The sequence below is a fragment of the Chiloscyllium punctatum genome, chromosome 41, assembly GCF_047496795.1.
Source record: "Chiloscyllium punctatum isolate Juve2018m chromosome 41, sChiPun1.3, whole genome shotgun sequence".
Lineage (NCBI taxonomy): Eukaryota > Metazoa > Chordata > Chondrichthyes > Orectolobiformes > Hemiscylliidae > Chiloscyllium > Chiloscyllium punctatum.
The window spans coordinates 16,755,694-16,772,397 of NC_092779.1; the positions used below are offsets into that span (position 1 = coordinate 16,755,694).

Consider the following 16,704-nt stretch of genomic DNA (forward strand, 5'->3'; position numbering starts at 1 on the left):
CTTCAGTCCCTGCCATGAACTCTGTTTTTGAGATACCAACTCCATTTCTCTTTTCTACCACTGTTTGAGGCTGAACCAGACTTCACTTCATGTACGACCACATATCCTCTCCACCTCCTCATCCCAGCCTTACCTCAGCTAATTTACTGCTGAAAACCTTATCCTTACTTGGTGTTGTGAAGGTAACTGTGAGCTGTTATCTTAAATCACTGAACAGTTGCTGTTCCAAGATTTTGACAATGACAATGAATGAACAGCAATATTGTTCCAAATCAAGATGGTGAGTGGCTTAGAAGGAAACTTGTAGATGGTGATGTTCCTATATATCTGCTACCCTTGGTCATCTGATTAGTAGAAGTTGCAGGTTTTTAAGGTTCTGTCAAAGTGGCCTTGATGAGTTACTATACTGAATCTTGCAGATGGTATCTACTGCTGCTACAGTATGCCAGTCTTGAAAGAGTGAATGTTTCAGCTAATGGTTGGGCTGCTGATCAAGCAAACTACTTTGTCCTGGGTAGTGTTATCTGTTTTGCAGCCACTCTCGTGTGGTGATGGTTAGACCTAGCATACTGCCACAAATAATTCCTGTGTGTGGGATAGAGTGCCAAACATTGGAGAGTTTTGGCCCAATTTTCATTTACTTCATTGCTTGAAGAATTGATCACATAGTTCAAAAAAGCTAAGAACAGTGTCCACGTACATTTTGTAACTCAGGCTGTGGCTAGCACTGTAAATAAAACTACGGGAATTTGTGGGGGTAGGGTCAGGTAATGTAGCAGATTAAAGATAAAACGCAAGGCAAAGAGCACTGTGTATATTTGGTCAAAAAAAGCAGCAGTGTGGAGCTGCAAGGGATAGAGAGTACTTCACTGAATAAAGTCTCTTCAAAGGATAGTGGTAACAAAAATAAAGACTTTTATCTGAACATACAAAGCATTTGAATTTAGATGAACAAGTGTTGCATATAGAGAAGTGATTTAAAATTATAGCCCCATTATTTATAATTATACAGTAATAAAACTCAGGAAATGAATATTACAGTTTTATGATATTTTAAAGAGACAGAATTTGGAAAAGGAGTAGGAACCCTCAGTAAAAGATGGCATAGGGACAGCATTGAGAAAGGACCTTGGTTCATAAGATCAGGAACTAGAATAAATATGATAGGATTAGGAATAAAAAGAATTCTGACCATTTTTATTCCTAATGTCTTCCCACACTGATAACTTATAAAGGTAGTTGAGGAACCCCCCCACCACACCTCCCCCCCTCCCCCCCACCGCACTATTCCTGAATAGTAGTGATAGTATTGGACAGAGAATTCAGCAGTAAGTAATTAAAATATTTAGTAAAAACAATGTAATGTTATGGGAGACTTTAATTTTCAAATGGGCTAAACAAATTAAATTGGCAAGGAAAATCTGGAAGATCAATTTTTAGAACCTCTGTGTGATAGTTTCCTGTGGAGCCAACTAAGGATAAAGCTATTTAACATTGAGTATTACACAATGAGATAGGTCAAATGAGTAATCACATCGTTAAATTTTGAAAGTTTATCTGGGAAATATAATCATAATCTAATTGCATTCCATATTGAGTTTAAAAGCAACAATCCAGTATCAAACATGAATCTTGAACTGACCTACATATTTGGTTTTGTTTCTGAGGTGAAGGTTGGTTGGCTGAATTAACTAAAAGGTTATGATGGTTAATAATCATGGGGGGAATCTATAAAGACATTATTTAGAACGTTCACAGCAAACATTTTTTGTTCAAAACAGAACCCTTGCAAAATAAAAGATCCATGCTATATTAGTGAAGTCAAAGATAATCTAGGAATTAATGAAGAGGTCATTAATATTGCAAAGAACAACATGAAGTCTGAGAATGAGGATTGTTTTAGAAACCAGGAAACGGTGAGCAACATGGAAAAATAGAATGAGTGTAAACTAACCAAGAATATCAAACAGATTGTAAAAACATTTTTAGAATATATATGTAAGAGGAGTGATATATATATGAAGGAGGAGTGTATGTAAAATAAAAGTTGAACCCTTAGAGGCAGAGATAGAAGAAAATATTGTGGGGAAATGACACCAATATTTTGTGTTTGCTTTCATATTTGAAAATACAAATACATGGAATCTAATAGAGGTCTGAGCCCTGGAGAGATTGGAGTTGAAGGGTCCGTTAAAGATTCTGGAATTGGCTGGCCTATTTCTTAAAATAATAAACTGCATAATATGAAATTACTGTCTTAACTCTCTCTTGAACCTCCCATTTAGGTTGGGAGATAATGCCACAGAAGGGTGTTGCGCTTTTGCATTCATGTGGTAGCTGTTGGGAACTGCCAAGAGTATGTCTATAATGAGGCAGGAAGGAATTATTTAGCACAAATGACATTAGAGTTTCAAAGAAGCCGTGATCTGATGATGATACCTACAAGCTGTGTTGGCCTGTGGAACTTTGGAAGGTTCAATTATCCATTAATTTTGGCAAGTTTAAACCATTTGAGCTGTACTCAGGATGTCTGAAATCCCTAAAGGAATTTGGGAATGCACACATTAAGATTTCCAAATAACTGTGTTGAAATGTATGTGGTGATTGCATATTGAAGGTCAGGCGTATATTTATCTTCATTGAGTGTGGAATGGGCAAATTATTCCACCTGTTCATATTGACATCTGTACCCAGGAGAGAGTGGTGAAGAGAAGATTTTCTTTTATGTAAGATTGAGAGTTTTGGAATGACTGCTTCTCTAAGTTTTTAAACTTTTTTGTGGGCTATAAGATAAAAGGTGGATATGGATAAATAGTACATACTTCTATTTGAGTAGATAAGTTTATATCCCAAGAGCCAACCAAACTTTGTGCAGGAGCAAAGAAACCTGAGTGTGTGTATAAGTCTTGAAAGGTGGAGAGAGCTATAATAAATCATAGAGTAATTCTAAGCTTCATAAATAGGGGAATAGAGTACAAGAACAGAGTGGGTTCAATGAACTTAAGATAATGGTTAGACCTCAGCTAAAGTATTGTGCAGTTCTGGGCACCATGCTATCAGAAGAATGTGAATGCATTGCAGAGGTTTACAAGAATGGTTCTACGAATGAGACATTTCAGTTATGAGGAAAGATTGGAGATTTGGGACTGTTTTCCTTGGAGAGGAGAAGGCTAAAAGGAGGTTTGATTGAAGATTTGAAAATCATTAGAGACCTGGATAGAGTGGATAGGTAGAAGCTAATTTTCTTTAAATGGATCAAAAACCAGAGAGCACAATTTTTTGCAAAAGAAGAAATTAAAGATGAGAAATAATGTTTTTCACACAGTGAGTAGTTAGGATATAGAATACACTGTCCGGAAGTGCGGTTGAGACAGATTCAATTGAGGCATTCAAGAGGACAATGTATGATTATGTAAATGCAAATGATATGCAGAGTTATATGGCAAAAGCAGGAGGTTACAAGTGGTTAAAGTGCTCAGCGGTTGGTGTAGACACAGTGGGCCATCTGGTTTCCTTCTGAGCTAGAATATACCTGCGATTGGACAGCATTGGAGGGTAAAACAGTGAAATTGATTCATTTGAGGTGAAGCAAAAAAGCATTCCATTAGCCGCCTTGATTACAAGTTGTATCTGCATTCTAACTTTTTATGACTCATGTTCCAGAACACTTAATCGTCTGCAAGTTGGAATTTTGTAGTTATTCTCTATCTATGTAATATACTTTTTTTTTAATCTTCCTGGCAATATTTTCCCATACTATTCTCCATCTAACAGATTTTTACCCACTCACTCAGTTTAAGCATTACAGTCTGCATCTTCCTTATGTCTTCTTCACATTCCTACCTACCTTGATGTTGTCTACATATTTAGCTGTTATGCCTTTGTTCCAATCATTATTGTAAGTTATGAAAAGTTAAGGTCCCAGCACAGACCTCTGCAGGTCTCCACAAGTCACACCCTGCCATTCAAATATGAACCCATTTATGAAAACTGTCTACTTTCTGTCAACTTGCTATTCGTTTATCCATGCTTTATTTTGTAGTGGGTTTCTAATAGCATGTAATTCACAAGCATAAAGGTTAATATTTAACAGGAACTTGTAAAAGAGAATTTACAGGGTTATATAGAGAGTAACTAACTGGATAACTCCTTCAAAATAGCCAACACGTATATGACAGGCTGAATAGCTTCTATCAGTTCCATAAGAATCTGTGACTTTATTGTGCAAATGTAGTATATTAGTCCATTTTTAATCAGGACTACAACTTCTTTTTTAGATCTTTTAAAAACCAGCGTTCAGACTTTGCCTTTCTCAAACAAGAATGCAGCTAAATTTTCTTCTGAGCCCATTCTGTTTGTGGGTGTGTCAGACACTGCCCTGGTGCCAGGAAATTATTGTTACTTTTTTTTTAATGATATGGAAGCAAACAACAATAACTTGTACATATATTAAGCCTTTATTTAACATAAAATATCACAGATAAGTTTATTGAAGTATTATAAGAAAAAACACTTGAGAAAGGAAGAAAACACAGTGAAGATGATCAAAGAGCTTGTTCAAAGAGGTAAATTTTTAAGGGGTATCTTAAGGAGGAATGTAAGGTAGGTGGGCAGAAAGTTTTAGGGAGAGAATGTCACAGTTAGTGCCTTTGGCAGAGGATGGCATGGCAACCAGTGATGTAACATTTCAATTTGAGGATGCTCAAAAGATCAGAATTGTGAAGGACTGTAGTAGTTCGAACAAATCATTGAACTTGAAAGGTTATCTCTGTTTTTCTCTCCACAGATGGTGCCAAACCTGCTGAGTTTCTCCAGCACTTTCTGCTTTTATTCCAGGTCACCAGCATCTGTAGTATTTTGCTTTCAGGAAATATAAGTGGGAGTCGAAGTAGTTTAGGGAGACAGCGAGGGGCATGGTCATGAACAGATTTGAAAAGGAAGGTAAGTTGATGTTTAGCTTAGGAAGCACAGAGGTAATTTGAGAAGGGACTAATGTGGGACGTGGAATAAAAAGTTTGGGTGACCTCACATTTATGGAGGGTAGAATGTGGGAAATCAGCCTGTGAGGTATTATAATATTTGAGTCTAGAGGTAAAACAAGTCATGCATGAAGGTTTTAGCACAGACTAGCTGAGGCAGTAATGAAGTCTGAAGATTTCCAGAAATTGAAGTAGGTAGTCTTAGTGATATCATGGATATAAGTTATCTTGGTCAATGTATCATCATGGTCATGAACAATCTAGTTCACCCTCACAGTAGTCAGGGACAAGGATGGAATTGGTTGCAAGGAAAATATGTGACAGCAAATGGATTCAGTTGTCCCAATGTCTCGTGATTGTTTTACATTATTTAAAAGTTTCTTTTTATTTTAAAATAAAAAGAGTGCATCATTCATCTGCTTGAGTCTTGCCCACTCTAACTAAGTTATATATTCTCCAAATAGTTATATGAATTTGCCAAAGTTGCATGAAAGCTATAACATTTACAATTATCTGCATGCATTTTAAAGGCTATATATATAATAAAGCAGTTACTCCTGATGTTCAAAGAATGTATTTTACTCATTATCAATTATAATTTCTGCATAATTAGCAGCCAAACCTTCAGTCACCAAGACCCAAATTCTGGAACTTTTCTTCCCTCCTCCCCCCGCCCCCCGCCAAAAGTATTCCATCTTTAACACACATCTTAAAACCTAACTTTTTATTCTATCTTCTAGTCACTATCATTAATATCTCCTTATGTGGTTCACTGTCAAACTTTGTTTCATAACATTTTTGTGAAGCACTTTGGGATAATTTGCTCCATTTAAAGGTACAATATAAATGCAAAGCAGTAATTGTATCTTAAATAGTCGTCTAAATATATTTTAATAATACCTGGAAGAATTTACACTTGATGTTTGATTTCTTATAAAGAGTGCATACCACATTCATGATAATGCATATATCACAACTGTCCTTTCATCCAGATGTATGAAGAAATTATGAAAGCACTTGAACAAGCTGCAAAGGATGATTCTACACTGACTGTAATGACAGGTATACTTTGTGTTCATTTACAATGTTTTTCCCATGTCATTAAGTTCTCTTGTGTACTAAATCTCCAGAGTGACCACACCTTCACTATTGCTAACTATAAACAAAGACAAAATGTACTTTATACAGACTGATTTGACCTCTTTCCTCAGAGAAAAGGTGATTGGGTTCAAACCCCATTCCATTGTTTGAACATGTCATCCAAGCTGTAGTGCAAAGATAATAAAGCATGTCATAATGTGCTGTCTTTCTGATGATTTATGAAGTAGTACCATAGGAGGCAGCTTTAAAGAACAGAAAATTTCTTGCATTGTCTTGGTCAACATGTAATCCCTCAATCCAATACCATAAAAGCAGATCATCTAGTCACTTAGCTAATTGCATTATGTGGAAACTTGATATGCTTAAATTGGTCACTAGGTTTGCTTGTGTGACTAACATTTTTTTTGGATTTGGAAAATTTTCTAAACCATAAAAGTTGCTTGTGTCTTGTTTTTTTCTTTATCCATGAAATTCCAGCTAGAGGTGTGTGGAGCCTGTTGTAGGAATTTGGGTCAACCAACGTTTCCATGTGCAATTCCAGCCAGTGGCCTTTTGCTGTAAACATCATTGATGTTGAGGTCAGAATCAGGATCAGTTTGATTATCCACACAGAATTGCACAGCACAGAAATTAACCAAAAGCAATGTAGTCTGGATTGTGGAAATCTGAAATGGCAACAAAAATAGAAACTCAGCAAGTCAAGTAGCACTTGAGGATGGAAACAGGGTTAGTATTTCAGGTCAATTTCATCAGAGCTAGCCATATGGCCCAACAGGCTTATATCACTATTTATGCTCTACACAGGGGTGTCCCATTAACATATTCTTCTGTTTCTCTCTTTGTATACTTGCACAATTATGGGTTGTGATAGATGGATAAGTAGATTTTTATTGGTATAAGATATTATTTTTTAATACTGAATGTGGTTAAGGCAACAAAACAGTGATGATGGCTAGCTTCCATAGAACCAATTCTCAACATCTGCTAGCAAAACAACAAAAAAAGAGCATTCATTATGTTTGCTATGGGTCTCTCAACTTTGCAGGAACTATCTGCCAGAAGTAATAACTAGCAATTTATTGGTCATTTGGTACCAAACAATTGGGATCAGCCCTATATAAAGGACTCTGTAGGGCCTTATAAAGAATGAAATTTTCTGTCATTACTTAAAAGATCAGCAACATGAAAGGGGGAGAAGCCTCTTGATATGAAGAGTTCCCACATATCTGACAGTAGGTAGTTTGCATCTTTGCATTTAGTACACATGATACCTCTGCCAGAATGGCAGTTATAGATTCCATTTGTGATCTTCTGACCACGTTTGAATTTATACCACTGCCATTGGTGAAATTAGTTTGGGTTGTTATGATACACTCTGTGGTCAGTGAGATTTGGACCCAGACCTTCTAGTCCAGGGGTAGGGATACTACCAAGACACCACTAGAAACATCAAATTATACCATTGCAAGACTCATACTTGCAAGACTAAATTTGGTCATTCTATACTTAATTATAAATTGTAGACATTTTATGACAGAAGGCTCTCCTACATACAGTATGTGCCAGTATGTGAATTGTCCTACTGCAGATAGGCAGTGCTGGATGCAATCCTAGAGAATGAAACCGGTCAAGTAGTTGAAGTTTCAGTGAACAAGCATTTTGGGGATAGTGACCATAACTGTGTAAGTTTCAAAGTCATTATGGAAAGGAATAAGGGCAGTGCAGAAGTGAAGTCCAAATTTGTGGAATGATGATTTCAATATCTTCAGACAGGATCTGGCAAACAATGATTACTTGCTTTTGAAAGTAGTATTTAGGACTGACATAGGAGTTTGATTTAAAAGGAGTTTAGGAAAGCAAGGAAGGACCATGAAATATCCTGGCAGACAGGATAAAAAAAAAATCTCAAGGCTTTTATAAGTATATTTAGAGCAAGAGGACTACAAAGGAAAGAGTGGGACCTATAAGAGAACCAAGGTGCAACTATGCATGGAACTAGTGGGCATGGGTGAGGTCTTAATACTTCTCAACCTGTATTCACAGAGGAGAAAGACATTGTAGCTGGGATAGCAGTTGGGATAGTGAGGTTCTAGAACATGTTAAGATGAGTACGGAGGAGGTGTTAGACGTTTTAGCAGGTTTACAGGTGCATAAATCCCGAGGAATTGATGAATGTATCCCAGTCTGCTATAGGAGGCAAGAGAAGAGATTGCTTGGGCTGTAGCAGATGTATATAATAGTTCACTGGTCACAGGCAAAGTGCCAGATGACTGGAGGATAGTTAATGTGCTTCCTTTGATCAAGAAAAGCAGCAGGGATAGGCCAGATAATTACAGATTTAGAACATAGAACAGTACAACACAGGAACAGGCTCTTCTATGCCAACCGTGATGCCATTCTAAACTAATCTCATCTGCCTGCACAAAACATATCCCTCTATTCTGCCTGTTTATGTGTCTGTCTAAATGTGTCTTACATTGCTATTAGATCTGCTCCAACCACCTCCCCAGCAGCAAATTTCAAGCGTCATCTATATCAAAAAACCTGCCTTGCCCATCTCCTTTAAACTTGTCCCCTTTCATATTAAACCTATGTACCCTAGTATTTGACGTTTCTACCCTAGCTAAAAGACTCCAATTATGCCTCTCATAATTCTATATATTTCTATCAGATCGTCCCTCAGGCTCCAACTCTCTAGCAAAAACAAAACAAGATTGTCCAACCTCTTCTTATATCTAACACACTCCAATCCAGGCTACATCCTGGAAAATCTCTTTTGCACACTCTCCAAAGCTTCCACATCATTCCTATAACGTGGTGGTCAGACTTGCACACCATACTCCAAATGTAGCCTAACTAAAGTCTTATGCAGTTGCAACCTATCTTGCCAACTTTTATACTCAGTGCACCGACAATGAAGGCAATCGTGCTGTATGCTTCCTTTACCACTTCATCCACTTGTGTTGCTACTTTCAGGGAGCTATGGACTATGCACCCCAAGATTCCTCTGTGTATCAATGTCTCTAAGGGTCTGTACATTGACTGCATACTTTCCTCTTGCATTTGACCTCGCAAAATGCATCACCAAATTATTGGAAAAAATTCTGAAGGGTAGGATTAATCAGCACTTGGAAAGGCACAGAGTGATCAGTGATAGTCAGTATGGATTTGTTAGAGGGAGATCCTATGTGACTTATTATATTTGAGTTATTTTCAAAAGGTGACTAAATATATTAATGAGAGTAGGAAAGTTAATGTGGTTTACATGGACTTCTGTAACCCTTTGACAAGGAAGCCTAGTCTAAAAGGTAAGAGTCCATGGGATCCAAGGCAAGTTAGGAAAGGGATGCGAAATTAGCTTATAAATAGGAAGTAAAGAGTGATGGCAGAAGGTTGTCTTTTTGTAATTGGAAGCTTGTAACCAGCGGTGTACCACAAAAATCTAGTACTGGAGCAGAAGAGGCTATGGAATTATGTGAGGCATAGACAGGGAATATATCATGAGAATCTCTTCCCCATGAAAGATGCCTCTAAGGCTAGAGGGCATAAGGTGAGGACTACCTGGTTTAGAGGAGCTCTGAGAAAAATGCTTTTCACCCAGAGGGTTGTAGATATTTGGAAGGTGCTGTCTGAGAGGGTTGTGGAGGCAAGTATTCTCTCAACATTTAAAAAGTATCTAAATATCTACTTAAAATGCTAGGCATAGTAGACTGTGGACCAGATGCAGGTAAATGGGATAAGTAGTTTGGTAAAAACCGAAAGAACTGTGGATACTGTAAATCAGAAATAAAAACAGAAATTGCTGGAAACATTCAGCAGGTCTGGCTGCATCTGTGGAGAGAAATCGGAGTTAACATTTTGGGTCCAGTGACCCTTCCTCAGAACTACCTAAGTAATTCGGTGTTTTGTTGGTTGGCTAGACATGGTAGACCCAAAGGCATGTTTCTACGCCATGCGACTTTGACTAATTGGCATGTGATTCTCATTAATCTTGCCTTTCTTAAATTATAGTGGCAGGTGCAAATTTTCAGTTTAAAGGAACAGTTTTCAAATTGGGAGAACTTTCAGAGATTGCAATTTGGCTGTTTGCATTGTTCTCACCTACTTCCTTTAAACCCTTGATTAGAAATCATCTTGTCCTGAGGATATATCGCTTTTCACTCTGTTATTTTCTTAATTACTGTTATTTTACTTATGTTAATTTTAACAATCCCTGTCCTTTGTTCAATATTTGTTGCCCTTAGATGCCTGCCAATCTATACTTATCCTCTTTTGTATATCAGGATGCATAATTATTACTTAACATTTAATTTGATTTATTATTGTCACATGCACTGAGATATAGTGAAAAGTATTATTTTGCATGCTAACCAGACAAGTCTTACCTTACATAAGTACATCAGAGTTAATAGAACAGAATGCAGCATATAGTGTTACAGCTATAGAGAAGATCAACTCTAATATATGAATGATCCATTCATAAAGCTGATGACAGCAGGGAAGAAGCTATTGATACATGTTTTCTAACTTTTGTGTCTTCTCTCTGATGGAGGAGGGTGGAAGAGAGTATAACCGGGTGGGAGGGGTCTTTGGTTACGTTGGCTGGTTACCCAAAACAGTGGGAAGTGTAGATGCAATCAAGGGAAGAAAGGCTGGTTTTTGTGATTGACTGGGCTGCGTTCACAACTCTCTGTAATTTCTTTTGTCTTGAGCAGAGCAGTTTCCACACCAAGCTGTGATACATCCGGATAGGATGCTTTTTGTGGTACATCTATAAATATTTGTAAGAATCATTGTGGACATGCCAAAGTTCCTTAGCGATTTGATGTGGGAGTGCTTTCTTTACTGTAGCATCGATGTGGATGGGCTAGGATAGATCATTTGTGATATTTATTTGTAGGAACTTGATGCTCTTGATTATCTCCACCTCAGCATCATTGATACAGACAGGGGTATGTCTTCCACTAGGCTTCCTGAAGACAATGACCATCAGTTTTGTTAACATTGAGGGAGAGATTGTTGTCTTTACGCTATGCTACTAAGATCTCTATCTCATTATTGTTTGAGGTTCTAGGGTGGTGTCATCAGCAATTTGTAAATTGAGTTAGAGCTCAATTTGGCCACACAATCATGAGTGTATAACAAGTTGAGAGTGTGTTGCTGGAAAAGGACAGCAGGTCAGGCAACATCCGAGGAGCAGAAGAATCGAAGAATTGACATTTCAGGCATAAGCCCTTCATCAGGAATCTTTTCCAGCAACACACTCTCGACTCTAATCTCCAGCATCTGCAGTCCTCACTTTCTCCTCCATGAATGTATAAGGAGTACAGTACGTGGCTGATTACACAGCCTTGCGGGTCACTAGTGTTGAGCATTACTGTGGAGGAGGTGTTATCGCTTATCCTTACTGATTGCGGTCTGTGGGTCAGGAAGTTGCAGAGGGAAGGATCAGAGTCCTAGGTCTCAGAGTTTGGAGATGAATTTTGTTGAAATTATGGTTTTGAAGGAGGGGTTAAAGTCAATAAATAGTAGTTTGACATAGATATCCTTGTTATCCAGATGTTGTATTATGTTCGCCAGTTTCCTTATTTTTCATTTACAATAGCACTTGTAAGTTCTTGTGGAATCACTGTTGCTCCTGATCACCCTCTTTTTTTTCCTAATACAGCTGCAAAGATAATTGTGGTGATTTTGATATTCTTGCAAACTTTTTTAATACAGTTAGTTTTGCTATAACACGATTGAAGAGTTTAGACCATGTTTTGTAAAATGCAAACATTCGTTACATGTATTGGCTGTAATGCAATTCTGGTCCCATTGGTTTAGATAGTGCTGCTATTACACGATTTTCTTATAACGGGATTGCACGGGAACAGAGCTATCTCATTACATCAGCACAGATTGTATTCACTTTTGTTTACTGTTTTGTCAGCTGTGTTGTTCAAAGTTTCTCTCCTAGTCACCAGAATCTCTGTTAGTTTTTGTATTTCTGTCTGCCTTTTCTTTCAGTATTAATGTTGTCCATCACCCTTTTTGTTATACGTGAATTAGTTGAACTCTTTCCCCCTGGGGATATAAACTGGTTCTGTGTTACATACATTTTTTTGAGCACCTCTCAATGATCTTTTGTCTGTTTGCCATTAAAAGATTTGACAAGTTCACAGTAGATAATGTCTCACTCCATTGAAATCAGTGTTACATAAAATCTTAAGAACCTTAGCAACTGTCCCTATTTCTTCCTTTCAAACAGAGCATTTAAGTATAATGTTTTGATTGCTACAGATAAACATCTCCTTATTGGTTTCAGAGCATACTGTTGCAGAAAACTATTCTGAACATATCAGACATTTATTGCATGCTTATCTAAACTCTATATTTATATATTATGCCAAGTCACAGATGTCCACATTCTTCACATGATATCTTCTCATTAATTAAGTGCTTGCATCATTAATCACTAAGACCACTGTTACCACAGTCAATCCAATTCTGTGAATGAACTGGAACTCACTGACATTATATTTCTCTCTGTAATGACTACCATGTCATTACCATAAATAGATCACAATTTAGCATCTGTGTAGTAATTCAGATGTTGGGAAACTTGTTGATTCTCGTGATTCTGCCCTTGCAGGAAAACAATAAACCCAATCCTCGTGTTTCCATTATGTGCACATAACATGAGAATCGGTGGGCCTTAAACATGGTTTTATTTGTTATAAGAAAATAAAGTAACTGGACAAAGCGCTGGCAAGTGGGACTAGATTAGGTTAGGATATCTGGTCAGCATGGACAAGTTAGATCGAAGTGTCTGTTTCTGTGCTGTATATCTTTGACTCTATAAATCTATTCCCTGACTTGTACAAAATCTGTTGTAAGAACATGACTCCAGTTAATTTAACATCATGTTGGCTATGACATAAACAGTTATTGGCACAAGACCTATTGTGCCTGGGAGTGAGATCCACTGTTCAGAGGTCAGATAGATCATCATAAAAATATTTCCTACTCCATTTTGAATGGTTGCCCGTTACATTCAGCATTAAGTTATGAGAAGTAAGAATTGCCCTTTGTAGTACTATAAATTTTACTCCACTGTTTATTGAATGAAAGTATAGTGAGTGTTTAGTAACATTTGATGATACCAGCTTCTGATTCCCAAGTCCTGAACCTTAGGATATGCTTATGATTCAAAAGCTTTTAAGAATCCAAGTTCTCCAATTATTTAAATGTGTTATAAGGTCTATTGAAATGATTACATTCAGCACTATATACCTTTAATTTCATGATAGATTACCTATGAGCCTTCCTCCACCAGATCCAAGTGCATATTGTTGATTATTTTTTGTTTGTATTGCCATGTCACAAACCTCAATATCATCATCAAGGCTGCAGGGGTGTTCTTTATCAACTCCAAATTTATCATTTGTAGCGGGGGCTCTTGTGGTGCAGTGGTAGTATCTCCACCTATGACACAGGAGATCCAGGTTCAATGTCCCACCTGCTCCAGAGGTATATAGTAACTTCTCTGAACAGGTTGAATAGAAAATATCTGCAATTATAACTTGAAGCTTTTGTGGCATGGTGATAATGTCCTTACCTCATAACTGAAGAGAGCTGGGACCACCTGCTCCAGAGGTGTGTAATAACATCTCTGAATGTGTTTTACTTCATCCTGTTCAGGGATGTACTGATATACCTTTGAACAGGTAGGACTTCATCCTGGGTCTTCTGGCTTAGGGGTTGGGACATTCCCACTTCTAGTTCTGAGGAAGGGTCACTAAACCAGAAACATTAATGCTGATTTTTCTTCACAGATGCTGCCAGATCTGCTGAGCTTTTCCAGGAATTTTTGGTTTTGTTACCACTTCATAAGACCCCTGTTAATAACATCACTGAACAGGCAGACTAGAAAATATCTGCATTCTAATTGGTATGCACATCCTATTTTGCTCTGTGGTCGATCAAGTTCTTTCTAGTTCCCTAGAAGTATTTTTTCTGTTCCTGTATACATTTTTAGGTACTAATTCTTGTGCATGCAAGTTTAATTTCAGTCTCTTTGCATGCCATATTATTATTCCAGCCTTGTTGACATCAGATATGGTGACTTGAGTTCTCACCAGGTTCTTTTCTCATGCATAACAAGCAAACCCTCACTCTGAGTAAAATTAAGACAATGTCAAAATAATCTGAAAAATGTACCTTGAAGTCAAAAATCAAAGCATTTATTCTCTTCAATTTTATATGCAGGATATTTAAATACACGCCCACATTAGGTCAAATAATGCTGATTATATTTAAGAAAGGTGGGAAGGAAAAACCAGGGAACTATAGACTGGTGAACCTGACATCAGTGGTGGGTAAGTTGTTGGAGAGAATCCCTTCGGACAGGATTTGCATGTATTTGGAAAGGCAAGCACTGATTAGGGACAGTGAACATGGCTTTGTGCATGGGAAATCATGTCTCACTAACTTGATTGAGTTTTTTGAAGAAGTAACAAAGAGGATTGGTGAGGGCAGAGTAGTGGATGTGATCTTTATGGACTTTAGTAAGGAGTTCAACAAGAATTCTTGTGATAGACTGGTTAGCAAGGTAGATTACATGGAAATAGAGGGAGAAATAGCTGTTTCTAGTTCACAGGTAGAAAACAGAGGGTGGTGGAGGGTTGCTTTTCAAACTAGAGGCCTGTGATCAGTGGTGTGCCACAAAGATCAGTGCTGGGTCCACTGCTTTTCGTCATTTATATAGTTGATTTGGATGTGAACATAGGAGGTATAGTTAGTAAGTTTGCTGTTGACACCAAAATTGGAGGTATAGTGGACAGTGAAAAAGATTACCTCAGAGTATAGTGGGATCTTGATCAAATAGGCCAGTGGGCTGAGGAGTGGCACCTAGAGTTTAGTTTAGGTAAATGTGAGGTGCTGCATTTTGGAAAGGCAAATCAGGGCAGCATTTATACACTTAATGTTAAGTTCCTGGGGAGTGTTGCTGAACAAAGAGACCTTGGAGTGCAGGTTCATGGTTCCTCAAAAGTGGAGTCGCTGGTAGATAGGATAGTGAAGAAGATGTTTGGTATGCTTTCCTTTATTGGTCAGAGCATTGAGTATAGGAGTTGGGAGGTCATGTTGTGGCTGTACAGGACGTTGGTTAGACCATTTTTGGAATATTGTGTGTCATTGTGGCCTTCCTCATATAGGAAGGATGTTGTGAAACTTGAAAGGGTTCAGAAAAGATTTACAAGGATGTTTCCAGGGTTGGAGGTTAGAACTATAGGGAGAAGCTGAATAGGCCGGGGCTGTTTCCCTGGAGCATTGGAGGCTGAGGGATGACCTTATAGAGGTTTATAAAATCACAAAGAATATGGATAGGGTAAATAAACAAGGTGTTTTCCCCAGGGTGGGGGTGAGTCCAGAACTAGAGGGCATAGGTTTATGGTGAGGAGGGGAAAGATTTAAAACGTACCCAAGGGGCAACCTTTTCATGCAGATGGTGCATGTATGGAATGAGCTGCCAGAAGAAGTGGTGGAGGCTGGTGCAATTACAACATTTAAAAGGCATCTGGTTGGGTATATAAATAGGAATGGTTTGGAGGGATATGGGCCAAGTACTGGCAAATTGGACTAGATTAATTTAGGAGAATCTGGCCTGCATGAATGAGTTGGACCGAAGGGTCTGTTTCCGTGTTGTACATCACTATGACCCTATGGCATAGCAGATGCTTTGCCCCCTGCTGAATTAACCCTAAACTGAACTGAATTGCCAAACTACTGTATTCACAGAGTCTTCCTACTGGCAAATACTATAGCCAGTCAGTGGCTACATTCATAATACAGTAAATTTTAAACCAGTTCATGAAAGAGTTAAACAAGTAAGTTTTGTCTTTCTTTGCAGTATCTTTGTGGCACTTTTAAATAATTTTTTTTTGTGTTTGAATAAATACTTACTGGTTGTGGACACATCTTGATTACGTAGCTTCATAATCCAATGGATTTGTATCTTGTCTCTAAATTGCAGCAGATTTAATCAAAACTCTATACAATGTAAGTTCAATTCTCATATATCTCATATTTTAAAAATCACAGCCTTAACATAGTGTCTATCAGTTATAAGTACCATGGATACAGTTAATTACACTACTTAAAGGTCTGTCAGAAATTCCGGGGTGCAGGAGTACTGCAAATGAGTGCCTTCCAAATTGTCTTTAGTTGATTACATTGTTGATTGATTGGATGATACTGTTTACTTGTGTCAATTTTGTCTAATAGCTCGTCATGAAAAATAAACAGTCTCATCCCTATTTATTTTCAGCCTTTGTGCCTCACTCTTGTTCCTGGAAAGCGGGAACAATAATATTAGAAACACTTCAGACAGATGAATGCTTCAGTTAAATATGAAGTAGAATGCCACCCTTCACGATACTTCTCATAATTTATGCATGCAAGTCCTCAAGCTTAAAGGTCATCCATTTGAAATGGACATCCAGGATTGTTAGGGAATTAGTTATCATAGTAAATAAGAATTGAGAGTTGTGCATGGTTTCCACACACACACACTAACACACATGTGGTACTGTGGAGCAGTTCAGAGAAACGCTGACGGCAAGTATTTCATATGTTCACATGC

The 16,704-nt window shown here is 37.8% G+C and overlaps 1 protein-coding gene across 1 annotated transcript in view; it reads left to right on the forward strand.

Moving 5' to 3' along the window:
• Positions 1 to 16,704, forward strand: part of eci2 (enoyl-CoA delta isomerase 2) — a 184,180-nt gene that overhangs the window by 139,459 nt on the left and 28,017 nt on the right. The window contains exon 5 of the mRNA XM_072560449.1: positions 5,972 to 6,041. Within this exon, the coding sequence (XP_072416550.1) occupies positions 5,972 to 6,041 (70 nt within the window). The remainder of the gene's footprint in view (positions 1 to 5,971; positions 6,042 to 16,704) is intronic.